The following is a 14,303-nucleotide window of genomic DNA, read 5'->3' as shown; positions in this document are numbered from 1 at the left end:
GCCATTCATGTCTGAAGGATCTTAAATGGACGCTTTGACTCCAGCATGAGCAGCAGCCCGTCCGGCTCTCTGCATTACAGAGTGGTCCTTGTCCTGGGTGGGGACAGTGTGTGTCTATGTGTGTGTGTGTGTGTGTGTGTGTGTGTGTGTGTGTGTGTGGCTGCTGTCTTACGTGCTGTCTGGACGAGGCTGGCGTTGTTGGGCCCTTGGACGGAACGGCTGGTCTGGCAAGAGGTCATCCCTGCTCCTGGACGGCTCGGTCAAGACAGTCTCATTCGTCAGATTCCCCCTCCTCGAGCTGTTCCACCAACCCTGAATTGGTTCACGCACAGACAAAGATATGTCATTTTTATCTACACGTGTTCAATAAAGAGGTAGAAGAGTATGCACAAAGGAGTCATCACCAAAAAGCCAGATAACGGTTGTGTGTTTGTAGTTCCTTGTTGAATTGATTTTCTTCTCCTGTGTCTGGAAACATAAAAGGACATGACATTGGTTACACGTGTCAAATCAGCAGACATTTAATCTTTTTAGTATTTTTCGTATTAAAAGTACTTCATGCTTTACCTGTAAAAAAATAAAATTGAGAAGCAAATTAGCAAGATAAAAAAAGAGATAAATAAGACCATCAGGATCTTCTTTAGGTCTCCTGCGGATAGAAGAGACAGAGCATCAGTACGTACACATCGTGTTGTAAACACTTTGTGTAGTGATCTTAACCTCCAACATGTTTCCTGTATGAAAGCAATATACACCACATGCTCACTCTCTCTCTTACACACACACACACACACACACACACACACACACACACACACACACACACACACACACACACACATATGGCCTTGAAATTCACTCACGGTCAAACACGTGGACAGGGTCAGATGATTTTCGGTTCATTTCATTTTCTGCGATGCAGTAGTAGACGCCCGGGTTGTCTGAGTACACCGTGTAGTTTTGTCTGTAAGCCACATTTTTATCGGTTTTCTCGCCCTTTTTCCTCCATGAGAACTTGAGTGGGGGGTAGCCGTGACTGCTGCAGGTCAGCGTCATGGAGCTCTTCCCGTCACGCTCCTGCTTTGTTGCTGTTATCGTGATAGTTGTGTGTTTTGGACCATCTAGGCAGAGAAATTCAGGAGAGAGGAAAACAGGAGAAAATTATTTTCTCAATATCTTAGTGTTCAAAGATCATATATGAATGACACCACAAATGAAAAGATCATATTGCTGCTCTTGGCTTTAGATATACCTGGTAGACATTTCTATTTTTTTCCTCTGCAATATAAAAATAACAAAAGGTGTAGTAGTAGTAGTGGTTATTTTTATTTTGGAGGATTTAAGGTCAGAAATGTGATTCAGATAATAAAATATAAAGGCAGTCATATATACAGTAATGATATATATTTCCTCCCTGTTTATCCACACACCATCATGAGTGCATCATTTTACTCACATTTAACTTTAACCTCAACTGGCTGAGATTTTCCAGTTCCAATTTCATTGGTGGCTTCACAGCTGTACCATCCGCTGTCAGAGGGACTGGCAGACTTTATGGTGAGGGTCTGCGTCGTCTTGTGGGGTTCATGTTTCCCATCAGTTATCTTCATCCAGGTGAAAGAGGTCACTGATGGGTAGGACTGGGCATCGCAGGACAATGTCAACGGCGCATTTTCATTCACAACAAGACCGGACAGAGGTTTTACCGTCACGTCTTTGGGAATATCTGCATTAACCAAAAATAGAGTAAAAAAGAGACCTGTCAGACAGTTTACAGCAGGGGTCTCCAACAGGTGGCCCGCGAGCTGCCAGTAGCTCACCCCCTGTTTAAGAGTAGCTCACCCAAAGGTTCAGAGAATATAGTCTGTACAAACTTTAAGCAACACAACTTCACTCTGCTCCAAATGAGCCAAATCAAATACACAGACAGAACCCCAAATCATTATTGGTGAGTTCAACAGTGGCTTCAACTTAAGCCCTGTTTTTTTTTTGTTTTTTTTTAGCTCATGTTTGTTTACATGTTGGAAACTGAAGTGTAGTGAATAATCTACTTTAACTTCCTGTTTGTTATGTAACCACTGATGAACTGACAACTCTCACTGATCACTGACTGAGGAGCTTCTTCTTCTCTGGTTTCTGATCATATTTATGGAGGTTTATTTACAGTGGTGTTTTCATGTCTGTGTGTTCAGCTCTGACTGAATCAGGACTCTAATATGTGTCTGATGTGAGTTGCACATGTGTTTGGATGTTGATATTTGATGACTTGTGAAATGATCCTATTCAACTGATTTGGTTTGGAGACCAGTTTAAGAGTTCTGATTCGATATGTGAATAAATGTAACAAGTAGTTTAAGACATGAGGAGCTCTCACCCGAGGTAAAAAGGTTGGAGACACCTGGTCTATACTATATCATGACACCTCACATTTAATACCTGAAAATCTTCATAATAATTGCATAATATACACTTTTATTTAGTCAGTGGGGGTCAGTTCAAAGTAAGTGTTTGTATATGTATGTATATATGTTTCTTAAGCAATAGTAAAAGCAGGAGAATGGACTTTAATTATCAAAAGTAAAAGCATTTTTTATGTTCGAGGTGTACATTGAACTACTGTATATACACTGTTTGGTAGATTATAACAATATCTTATATCTATCTATTATCTAAGCTGTTCATTTTGTATGAGGAAATACTCAGGTAAAGTACAAGTACCTCAAAATGCTGCTTAAATCCGCTCTACGGCGCTTGATTAAATGTATTTAGTTACTTTCTGATTTCTCGTGTTTAAGCTGTTGCTTCTACCGCACATACATTATGAGGCAAAACCAACAGTCAACTAATAAACTAGACATGCATCAAAATTACTTGATTTCACATGGAAAGAATAGATGAGAAAGATCCACTTTTGCAAATCGAGTTGTTTTTTTTTTTTCAAGATAAAATGCCAAAAACCGAATGGAAAGTTTTTGGTTAGATGTGATCTGTTTGGTTAGGAGAAAGACACGGCGTAATCACTCACATTTCACCAGTAACTTCCTTTGTTTGCTCTCCTTTGAACCTTCGCTGTTCACGGCACTGCAGGAGTAAGAGCCGGTGTCCGCTGACGTTACATTAAAGGAGTGGTGGAGAGTGCTGACGTGGTGTTGATCATTTATGGATTCAGGGATTTCTAAAAACTGAGGATTTGATGTGGAAATCCTTCTCAAGGTGAGGGTTGATGGTGGGTTACTTTCAACTGTGCAGGTAATGGTGATGGTATGACCTTGAGTGACCTCATCAGCCATAGACAGCGTGGGCTCGGTGGGAGGGTCTGTGGAGAGGAAGCAGCCGTGTGTTTGATTTTCAGGAGGATACATAAAAAAAAAAATGTTGTTGCATGACATGAAAGCAGCACTTCATGAGCAGGAAGTCAAACTGTTCAAAGCTTTAACACTGAAGCATTTGACATTTTAGAAACTGTTCATCATTTCCTGGCAGAGTGTTAGATGAAAAGGTCTATACCACTCTCGTGTATGTTAATTTTATGGCTGCAACTGGCAACAGGTTAGCTTAGCTTAGCACGAATACTGGAAACAGATGGAAACAGCTAGCCTGGCTGTGTCCAAAGGTAACAAAAGTCCACCAACCAGCATCTCTGAAGTTCACTAACTGACACATTATATCTGCTTTGTTTGCTCTGTATTGCAGCTGAAATGTAATAATGATCATTTTTACGTATAGTGACGTGTTGCATTATTACTTAAATGGGGACAATAACATCTTCCCATCTTTTCTGGCAACAGCTTGCCATTGAATTGCAAATTGTTATTTTTACACTTCTGTTTTTGTATGGATTTAACTAGATACTACACATGAATTAGTGAGCTTTACAAGTGCTGGTAGGCAGGGGTGTGTCTAAAGGGCTGGTATCGACCCCTACCCTGATATATGACTTTAGTGTGACTGAGCCAATCAGGTGTAAATGCTGATTGTTTTAAATATTAAACTTAATGTAAAAGTTTCATGGTTACTTACACAGCACATCTATGCACACTTGCTGACTATCATCCCCCGTTCCGATGGAGTTGGTGGCGTTGCAGACGTAACACGCTTCATCTGCTCTTTGAATATTCGCCAAAGATTGACTGTTGTCATGGCCTGTGCTAGATTTCCACCGTGAGGAGTCAAGCTTTTTATTTTCATTGAAACGGTGCCAGGAGTACGTGTGCGGGACAGGATTGGCGTCAGTGTTACAGGTGACTGTGAGGGATCCACCAACTTTCACTTTGTTGTCAGGGATGAAAATGCTTGTCCTCCTCGGCCTGTCTGGAAAAAAGAAATAACTTTGAGTATGCTTTTGATAGTGATGAAACCCTCTGTACCATCATCAAGTGTCTGACATGCATACAGTACAGGTATAGTGTGAAACTTACATTGAACACTGATTAGAAGTGGTTTTGATGTTCCAGTACCCGCATCGTTAGTGGCTTCACATGTGTAATAGCCACTGCTCTCAGGCGTGATACTTTCTTCAACATATAATTGATTCATATCAATATGTCTTCCATTTCTAAACCAATTGTACTCATAAGGCTGTGGGTCGCTTCTCGTCACATCACATGTTAAATCCATTTTATCTCCTTCTTTAACGTCTGACATGGGGGGGGTCTTCTTTATCTCAACACGAGGCACATCTGAAACAGAAGATTTCGCCCACCCCCTTTGTTTAATTCATAACGACAGTCCACTACGAATACAGTAGTGTAAATAAAATAGAAACATACAAGATTCTCGATTTTTTACGAGTACAATGGAAAGATGCCAAACTAGTACTGAGGGTTAAAAAAAATAACCACAGCAGAATTATATGAGCTACAATTACTGAGAATCACCGACACACCGCAATGTATGACAAACAATGGTGATGATTTGTTAGTGTTAAAATAAAGTATACAATTGAGGAAATTACATTAATTCAGGAAAAATATAGGAAGTACTCACATATAACAGTAATAGTGATTAAGTTGGATATAATTGTTCCATATTTGTTCTGAGCTTTACAGTAGTAATTTCCACCCTGTGACTCCTGAATTGATGTGATGGTCCATGTGGGTGCTGAGGACTGTATGTTTCTTTCTTTAAACCAGGTAATGTTGGGCGGAGGATTTCCATTGGCAGAGCACCTGAGATCCACTGAATCTCCTTCCTTGACAGTTTGAATGCGCTGAGCCAATATGTCTTTAGGAGCATCTGTGGCAACAAATTCAGTACAAGTAAGGAGGAAATCAGTTTAGATACAGCAAGCATGGGTGGATTGTAAAAGGAAATCAAATATGCAACAACTGAGACATATTTGATTTAGTCTCAGTAAGGAGTTATCTATATATTCGGCAAATACATGAAGCAGGTACAGATAACCCTGCTTTAAAGTGGTCACACAAATAGATGTAAAAACGATCCATTTATGAACTTACATTCTACAGTTACAGAAATATTCCGAATAGAATATCTGTCCTCGTTACCCTCTGTTTGGCATAAAAACACCTTCCCATTATCCTGCAAGCGCGTTGTAAAGCTGACTGTGGTGCTCTTCTCATGTTGTTTCACACTATAGGACTGTGTTAAGGGTTGGGATTGTCCCAAATCTTGAATTTGTAGCTTTGAATTACATGATCTCAAAGTGGAGCACGTGAGTGTTATTGTGTCAGATTCGTTCACGGCAGGTGGTTTCTGAAAAGTGAGCAGGCATGGATTCTCTGAAAATATGAAAGGAAGACAATATCAGCAGAAATGTAACAAGGATTACACGGAGTATAAATCACTATAAACACATGTTTTTATAAATAGAAGCATTGATTTATACTTGGCTGGAGTGGAGCTTCAGCAAAACTGCTCTAGATTCACTGTCGATGTTATGAGCTAAAACTAACGGAGCCAAAGAACCACAGTCTGAAGTTAAAGCTGGCGATACGCTGGATGATATTTTCTTAATTTCTCATAGTGTGACTCAAAAAAATCACATAATTTATATAATAAAATGATAAAATATTATAGTTATGAGACAGTTTCTGCATATTTGTAATACGCACATCTGATCATGAGATCCTAATGCTCTTATTAATGTATCCATTAAAATTTATGTTTTTGCTTGTTGTGGTAATTGGGTCATTAAGCTAAATATTAATGCCCATGTTTTGCTGTTAAGTGTAAAGCACATGCAGTGAGGGGATCAAAACGGTTACACACAACAGCCTATGGGATTAGACCATAGGGAAATAAGAATGATAGGGAGGCCTGGATAGACAAAAGAAAATTTATCCAACATCCAATATAAAAAAAACTATTTTTATGATGATTGGGTGAATTTGAGGCACGTTGGGATCTTTAGTGTCAGTCAAATATGGCAACTCTGGGTATACCTGTATGTAGCAGGAGAAAGCAACTCGTCACTTCCACACACCCAACATATTTCCATCCTCCCCCATCAAGTCTAAATTAGATCAGATCATACAGAATAATACAGAGGCCCACCTACACACACAAGAGGGAGGGAGAGCTGTGTAGTGGCTTGGCTGTGTCTATTCTGAACCTATTCTCTGATATACATACTGGGCAAAACATGTTAGGCCCTTTATTCTTGTTAAAGTATTACTTTCCCCTTAACATTAAAAATGTATTCTCAAAAGGCTACATTCTTTTGCTCAAAACATAAAACATATTAATTTTATCTCAGTGTTTGCATAACACATTTTATTACTCTGTATTTTAATTTCATTCAATATTCTGATCTTTATACATACCTTGAACTTCGAGGGACACATTTTTTTTTGTTACCCATTTTTTATTTCCTTCAAATCTGAAAGAAAACTCTCCACTGTCGCTTTTTTTCAGGTCGCAGATCAAAATACTGCAAAATGGCTGGTATTGGTTTCTCAAAAGTGAAGATGAAGAGCCGAAATATTTGACTCGGCCTTCAAAGTCTGAGCTGACAAGACGTCTTGAGAAATTTGAGCTGTAAACGATGGTGCCGGTAAAATCTTTAACAGTGTCATTCCATTTTCCGTCCTTCATCCAAAACCAGTATGCGCCATCAACAGTAACAGCCTTTGAGACTATACATTTGATCTCAGCGCACAACCCCTCTTTAGCTGTCAGCCTACTGGGTGTTAGCTCAAATGGGTTTGAGTTACTTGTTGAATAATCTGTGGTGGTGAAAACACAGGTACACGTTAATTTAATGCAAATGTTGTAAAAAGCAAGAATTGTTGTCAAAGTAGAGGAAAAAAAATTCCTACTTTTTATTAGGGCCAGAAATACCAACCACCCGACGACTGTCTGAGCAGCGATTCTCATGTTGGACTAAAGCTCGATATCTGAAATAAAAAAGTGAGTTTGTGTGTGTGTATACATAATTCTACAGCATAACAGCACAGAACCTTTTTTTCCTGTAAGGCAAGTTCCTTTTTCACTGCAAGTCATTTTTCAACTTCCTCTTTTTGTCAGATGTGTCTGTCTCATTTTTTATTCCTCATTTTAAAATAGTTTCATTTGGTTTCATTCTGAAGTGCTGAAAACAAGCATGTTATTTTCTCTCACAAACCTACATTGGAAGAATTTGTCATTTTGTTTGAGGAAAAATAGATTAATGAAAAAAAAAATTTAAGATGGAATATTTAGGCTACGTGTTTTTTTGTAAATCCTGGTGTACTGTAGTTTTACTTGATACAGCAGTGCCCAAAACAAACATTTGTCATTTGACTCATCTACATTTTATGGCTTCAGGTAAATGTTAATTAATTTTTTTTTTGACATCAGCTATTTGTTTATATCACTTTAGTCTCCTTCACCAGACCTGCATTTAAAGACGACCCTTAACACACCGCACACAACAGTGCAAACAGTACAGTGCATTTATTGGTGTAGACCTAATATAGTCAAAAATAAATACAGTGTTTTTCAGAGGTTCTATATCCCGTTGAAAGTTGAATCCAGATCATTTATAACTTAAAAGATTTTTCCAACCAATTGAAATGCTTCTTTAGAAATCACACAGCTTGTACTACCTTGATGATTGAGATGAACCTTTACAGACAGAGATAACTTTTTTGGTTCTATCAGGTACTCGAATAGAAGAGATATTTTAGACCAGGAGACACAAAATTAGCTTGTTCTTACCTCAGTGATCACTTATAAGAGTCTGTAGCATACACCATCAGTCCTGAATAAGATTTTAAAAAAAAAAGAAGGAAGTTTTCACAGTTGACTTCAAATCTTAAAGAATTTGCATGGCCAATCATGCAAGCTGGAGAACGCAATCTTTCATGATCTTCTGATAAATGTGATTTTGTTTTTTTTTTTCATTCAACTCGGCCTGTTGTATGCATGCTGCGAAACTTCCCCCTACTTCCTGTCTTTGTTAATAGTGAAAGCCACTGTTTACAGTATGCAATGAAGTCTTTCAAACAGACACAGGGCAACTTTCAGTACTTGACATGTATTTGCAGAACTGATGTTTACACAGTATTTACAGTGTTTTCTTTAGAAGTTCATGGTAATCAGTGAAAAAGAACCAAAAGATTTATGAAGCATTGTCTAAATTGTGCATTTCTTGTATCCCAAAACATAAAAGTGAGGGTGAACCACACATAAACAGGAAACATCGAATAAAAAGAAAAGCATTTGACTTCACTTCCCCTCCCCCAGAGCAGCATCTACTATTTTCTCAGCATCGGCCGCCATTTCATCAATGGCGCCATTTAAAGCTTGCAGCGTGGCAGCGAAGGAGCGGCTGGCAGAACGGGCATGTCTGGGCATCGCCATCTCCACCAGTTTCGATGAAACGGTGGCCAAGTCCTTTTCTGCCGCTGCCAGCCGCCTCTTTACTTCCCCTTTGGTGACCTCTACTGACAGCACACAAGTCCGCAGCCCTTTGAGTCTTGTGGGATCCATGCCTCGCCGCCGGGCCAGTCGCTCAACCGATTCGTCGTCCAGGCACAGAGACAACTGCGCTTTCGTCAGGACCCGCACTGCTACACTTGAGTCCACCATAGAGGCTACCAGGGGAACAGGAATAGCTGACATCCCACCAGATAGCGAGGCGGCTGCCCATACTAGTGCTTTGAATGCCTCTTTTTTCTGGGTGACCAGGGCTGAAGTGAGTGTTGGTAGAGCTAAGAGAAGGGCGTGGGCACGGATTTCTGGAAGGTCTTTGCTCATGTCGTCCAACAGACCAGGGAAGTCAAACCTCTCCAGGGTGGAGGGTCTGACCAGATAGACTTTAGGCTGTGTCAAACCACGTGATTTCAGTATTTCCAGACTGGCTTTTTTCTTTACTTCCAGATTCTTTTCTGTTTCTTCCACTGAAGCTAAGAGAATAAAGTATACTGTTTGTCGCTGCAGTGAACGGGCTTCCAAGTACACCTCCATGCTGTTGGGTTGTGGTACATGTGTGAATGTCATGAAGACAGCATTGTAGCGGAGGAACTTAACTCTGTCCATATATCCCCCGGGTTCAAATGGGGAGGTGTCTGGCACAGGCGACAGGTCCCACAGACGAAAGTCAGAGTGTTTAGGGTTAGGATAGCCTGCCATGTCCTCTGAGGCAGCAACGGATGAAGATGGAGCGGCCCCCTCATCCCCAGGTCCGAGGCCACGGAGGGAGTTCAGGAAGGAGTCTTTTTCATCCCCACGGTTGCCCACCACAGCTAAGTTGATCCTACTGATCAGGAGATCTTCCACTGCATCCTTGACATCTGATAACTTATTGCTCTCTATGGATTCTTTGAGGGTCTCAAGGAGATTTAGGCTTCTGAAAACATCAGCCATCTCTGTGGAAAGATAAAACACTGCAGTTATTTGCAAAGTCACTACAGGCCCTTTAACATAGAACAGACAAGGAAGGTCACGTGAACACTTCAGGACATATGCAAACAAAGCATAAAAGCTGATCTACTTTACCATACTGGTAGGTATAACAATAGACATGATGACATCTCACATTAATAAAAATAAAGCGATGCAATAGTAACAGTGTAAAATACACCTAGAAGAAACTTGAACCCTCTCAGAGAGATAAATCATGTTTTTTCACAGTAAACTCATCTAACCTGCACTGGTGCTCAGCGGTGGAAAGTAACCAAGTGGGTTTACTTCAGATATATATTAAATACTTTACTTTATAGTGTATCCATTTTATGTGACTTAATATTTCTACTCCAAAACATTTCAGAAGGAAATATTTTAGCCCACTGTGTATTCTGCTACATTTATTTGACAGATATAGTTTGTAGTTACTTTAGAGGTTAAGATTTAAAAAGCTTATAAAAAGCAACAGATGGTTAAGAATGACCCAACAATTCGGCTAACAATCCCTCACAGCGTCTAGTCTAATACTTGTCAGCAGTTCCACCAAAGAGACATTCCCTTTTAAACTTCTCAGATGTTTTAATTTGCAGTTCAAGGCCCAAAGAGGTACAATTGTCCATTATTTCACAAAAATTTTAACATTCGAGAAAAAAGATTTATAACAGAACTTTTTTTTTTTCTTCTCTCCAATTAATAAACTCATGAGCGCTCAGATTTGTCTAGTTATACTTTAGGAGAGTACCCGACCTCAAAACTACCTGACTGTAGCATAATTAAATAAACCACACTTTAAATATCTACAACAGTTAAAATGATGCTTATACATTGATGCATTAGTATTAAAAAATATAATAATGTCATATGTAATAATATATCAGTTACAGGGAATATTTTACTGCAGAATGAATACTTTTACTTCTATAAGCAACTTCACTTTTACTTAAGAGTTTGAATGCAGGATTTATTTGTAATGGAATATTTTTTACGTTGTCTTATTGGTACATTTACTTAAGTAAAGGATATGAATACTTCCTCCACCTTATCATTTAAACCTGAACGTAAGGTCCATTAATAGAAATACATATGAACTAAGCACCATCTAATAACCCTAAAATGAATTATTAAATGTGCATTGCTGTCAGTTGCTAGAATGACTGTTTTGGTTTCTATTCAACACAATACTGCACACACTCACCAACACCCCTGGAGAAGAAGCAGCCCTCTGGTTGAACTATTTGTTCTGATGCCTCTGTAGCTTTGCAGCACTGACAGCGTCAGGTTGATCTATTTAAGGTGCTTGTCCAGCTAGTGGAACATTCTAATCCTTTTAGCTGAGCCTTAATCCAAAAATCACTTTAAGCACATACGTGCACACACTGTGTATCTGTGAAGCTACTGGCTTTCGTGTATAAGCCCACAAAATTATATGCACACATTACAAGTGCAAACAATAAATGATCATCACTATTATGACTTTTATCATTATTCATGGTACAGTAACATTTCTTTTTCAAAACAGCTTAAATTATTTGCCAACAGTTCCAGCCAATGCCTCTCAGTATAATGTATTCCAGTTTAACAGCACCACAAACTGCAGCCATGAAGGATCATGAAGTTGAATCAGTTGGAACACAATGTTGAAGATGAGATCTGAATAAATGAAACTAAATGTTAAACAAGTAGAAACAAGTAGTTCTTGTTACCAGTAGACAGTTGGTAATAGGTAATGTGGTTTTTTTTTTTGGTTTTTTTGGATGTGGGTACCTCTTTCTCTTTCAGTGTTTTCAGCCTCTCTTTCAGGCAACACAGTCAGCAATATGACAGTTTTGTTTTCATTTCATTTGCTATGAAAGCTGTCATGTAAATTTGGGTTGCCTGGTCAGACTTTTAGAACAATATTGGATTATATATATAAAAAAAAGAGGAACCAAGTAACGTTAATAAAGTTGAGGAAGGTATGTATAGTGCTTGTGAGAACCTTTTCAACCAAGCTGTAGCGTGTTTCTTTCTTCTCTTCTAAGGGGAACCAAATATGCAAACCTGACACCTGCTTGGTGTTTCATGTGTTATCTTCGGCTCATATCCTCTTACACTAATTCTTGTGTTCACATGAACTAATTTTAACAGCAAAATAATGGGACTTGAATTAAAAATGTGTGCAAAATGCATAATTTTAACAGTCCTCACATAATAAATGCATTTTAGCATTTCAGATTTTCTCAACTGTAACCAACCATAACAGCTGGTTACAGGGATTCCCTCTTGCCACTGTGCAGCAACCAGGCAAACAGCACAGAGTAATGCCTCGGTAACTATTCTAAAATGACAACTTTTCATTTTTACATTTCTGTTTATGCACATAGTAACCAAAAGATCCAAAACTTTGGACAAAGCTAGGCTAGCTGTTTCCCTATGCTTCCAGTCTTTATGATAAGCTAACATGCTTCCATACTTAATGCACGGACATATGGAGCTGGGATACGATGTTTTGTCTCTTCATCGCCCCCTATCATCCTCACCTCTTGTTGCCATCTCTGTCCTGTCTCCTTTCTGCCTGCCTTGTGACTTCCCTGCCTTTGCTGGACTCTCTCTTTTCAACACTGAGAAATCAATGTTGGACTACTCCACAGCTTGCCCTCCTCCAGCTGCTTCTTTATTGTGGGTCTGATCATCTTCCACTGCCTGACCAGCATCTGTCTATCAGGTGCAACAGATAAGTAATATGAGTCATTCATTGGCTGCTACACTCCCAACAACTGTATATGTTGATTAGATCAATTTGCACCAATTCTGCTCCTGCACTGCTGTTTGCCACAATGTTTTCTCCAATACTAATACAAGGTGTCAACAAAGTCAAATTCCACACTTTGGTGCTTTAGGTGGTATGACCAGCTCTATAGATATTGTGGACCCTCTCACCGACTCTAGAAATAATAAAATAAAAATAAAAATAACATGAACATATGAGAATATATAAGGACTTAATAGTGTACCTGTGGTATTTTTCCCCCCAAGCAGCAAAGGGCTGCTGACTTCTTTATTTTACTATAACAAAATTGGTCTACAGTATTTACCAGCCAGAGTTACGTTAGCATGCGTAGTCAGATTTGCGTTCAGATGTTTTGCTGTCACATCAAGGTTGATGAGGGTAACTTTTAAACATTTAAACAAAGGGAGTAAAGAACAGTTTGTTGCACTCACAGGTCACATTCAAAGTCACCATCTCCTCTGTAGTAATGTTGCCTATGAAGCTGACCTTACAGGTGACCTCCATACCGTGATGCTCAGCTGACTGATTGAAGGTCAAAGTTGAGGTTTGTCCCTGATTGGCTGTGACGTTTCCTGTGATATGAGAGTCCTTCTCTCTTGCTCCTCTCCATGTCCAGGTGATTTCAGGATTAGACCCAGAGCAGAGACCAGGAGCAGTGCAGGTCAGTGTGGTCTGCTGTCCCTCTGTCAGTGGAGGAATCATCACTATGGGCTTCTGATGCCGATCTAATGGGGAAGCAAAAATATACAGTAGACAGAAAATCAGTGTGTGTAGTGATGTATCAGGTGAGCAGACAAGGAGGTTTTTGTTCTCGTCATATAGGACTAATATCGTAATATACTTAAAAATACTTAAATATTTCAAAGGTACAATACGTAGGAGTTTGGTAAAATGAGATTCACTCAATCAGTGTTGTTGCAGTTCTTACTAGTCACCAACAGAGGGCGATAATAGCCAAGCATTATTTCATGTTGGTGCATGTTATAGCCACAACAATGAACATATTCAGTGAACTTAGACTTAGATGATACCAACAAGTCTTAAATGATATGATCCAGAGTCTGACGATGATGCAGCAGTTGTTCTAACTGAAGGGTCCATCAGTGGCATTCATCCTGTAAAGTCAGACTGAGCTTTTGTGTTATTCTCTGAGTCAAGTATCTCTGCATAGCTACAGTTCTGTTTATATTAATCCAATTTGTACCAAATTACACTCAGAGGAGTGAAACCATTGTGGGTAGTAAAAGAACATGGTATCACAACAAAGAGTCAAATCTCAGCTGTTTTATTCTGCTTCACTAAGGAAGATGCATCTCTGACAGCCCTCTATTTCTCCTGGCGATGCAACCGTTAATACAAAGAGGGAAAAAGAGATGTATATATGTATATAGATGTATAGATAGACAATAAGAGGATATCTAATTGCTGATAAAGAAAGACTACTTTCACTGAAAGGTTGTAACATCACTGAAACGCTGCAGAACCACTGAAAGGGTTAAAAAAAGAAGCTATTTGTGGCAACGTGCAACCAACCAACAATTCCTGATGCATGAAGCTGATGTTGTATTAGTCAGTCATGATTCCAAGTTACTCCCTGAATAGGACCACTGACAGTAAATTAAGCATTATAAATAATTTCATTTGAGCTTTGACATATGTTTATGGATTCATCTTTGGCAAATAC

At 39.2% G+C, this 14,303-nt stretch overlaps 2 protein-coding genes across 2 annotated transcripts in view; both read right to left on the bottom strand.

The window, feature by feature from the left end:
• Positions 1–8,316, bottom strand: part of LOC111654737 (B-cell receptor CD22) — an 11,700-nt gene extending 3,384 nt beyond the window's left edge. The window contains exons 1-13 of the mRNA XM_087173870.1: positions 8,161–8,316; positions 7,281–7,358; positions 6,786–7,187; positions 5,460–5,741; positions 4,987–5,235; positions 4,419–4,679; positions 4,021–4,311; positions 3,026–3,316; positions 1,457–1,726; positions 864–1,121; positions 568–649; positions 405–468; positions 172–312 (exon numbers count right to left, since the gene is read on the bottom strand). Coding sequence (XP_087029996.1) covers positions 172–312; positions 405–468; positions 568–649; positions 864–1,121; positions 1,457–1,726; positions 3,026–3,316; positions 4,021–4,311; positions 4,419–4,679; positions 4,987–5,235; positions 5,460–5,741; positions 6,786–7,187; positions 7,281–7,338 — 2,649 coding nt within the window. The 5' untranslated portion in view covers positions 7,339–7,358; positions 8,161–8,316. The remainder of the gene's footprint in view (positions 1–171; positions 313–404; positions 469–567; positions 650–863; positions 1,122–1,456; positions 1,727–3,025; positions 3,317–4,020; positions 4,312–4,418; positions 4,680–4,986; positions 5,236–5,459; positions 5,742–6,785; positions 7,188–7,280; positions 7,359–8,160) is intronic.
• A 314-nt stretch (positions 8,317–8,630) lies between these two features.
• On the bottom strand, positions 8,631–9,810 carry irgq2 (immunity-related GTPase family, q2). The gene has a single exon (XM_023405861.2). The coding sequence runs from the start codon at positions 9,808–9,810 to the stop codon at positions 8,671–8,673; it is 1,140 nt and encodes a 379-aa protein (XP_023261629.1). The 3' UTR covers positions 8,631–8,670.
• Between the last annotated feature and the right edge of the window lie 4,493 nt (positions 9,811–14,303).

The sequence above is a fragment of the Seriola lalandi genome, unplaced genomic scaffold, assembly GCF_002814215.2.
Source record: "Seriola lalandi dorsalis isolate HSWRI2012SDOR001 ecotype SW California unplaced genomic scaffold, Sedor1 jcf7180002054287, whole genome shotgun sequence".
NCBI lineage: Eukaryota > Metazoa > Chordata > Actinopteri > Carangiformes > Carangidae > Seriola > Seriola lalandi.
This window is presented reverse-complemented; position numbering and strand designations above follow the sequence as displayed.

Excerpts from the sequence above, each read along its gene's own strand:
- irgq2 (XM_023405861.2), bottom strand. The coding sequence starts at position 9,810 with ATGGCTGATGTTTTCAGAAGCCTAAATCTCCTTGAGACCCTCAAAGAA.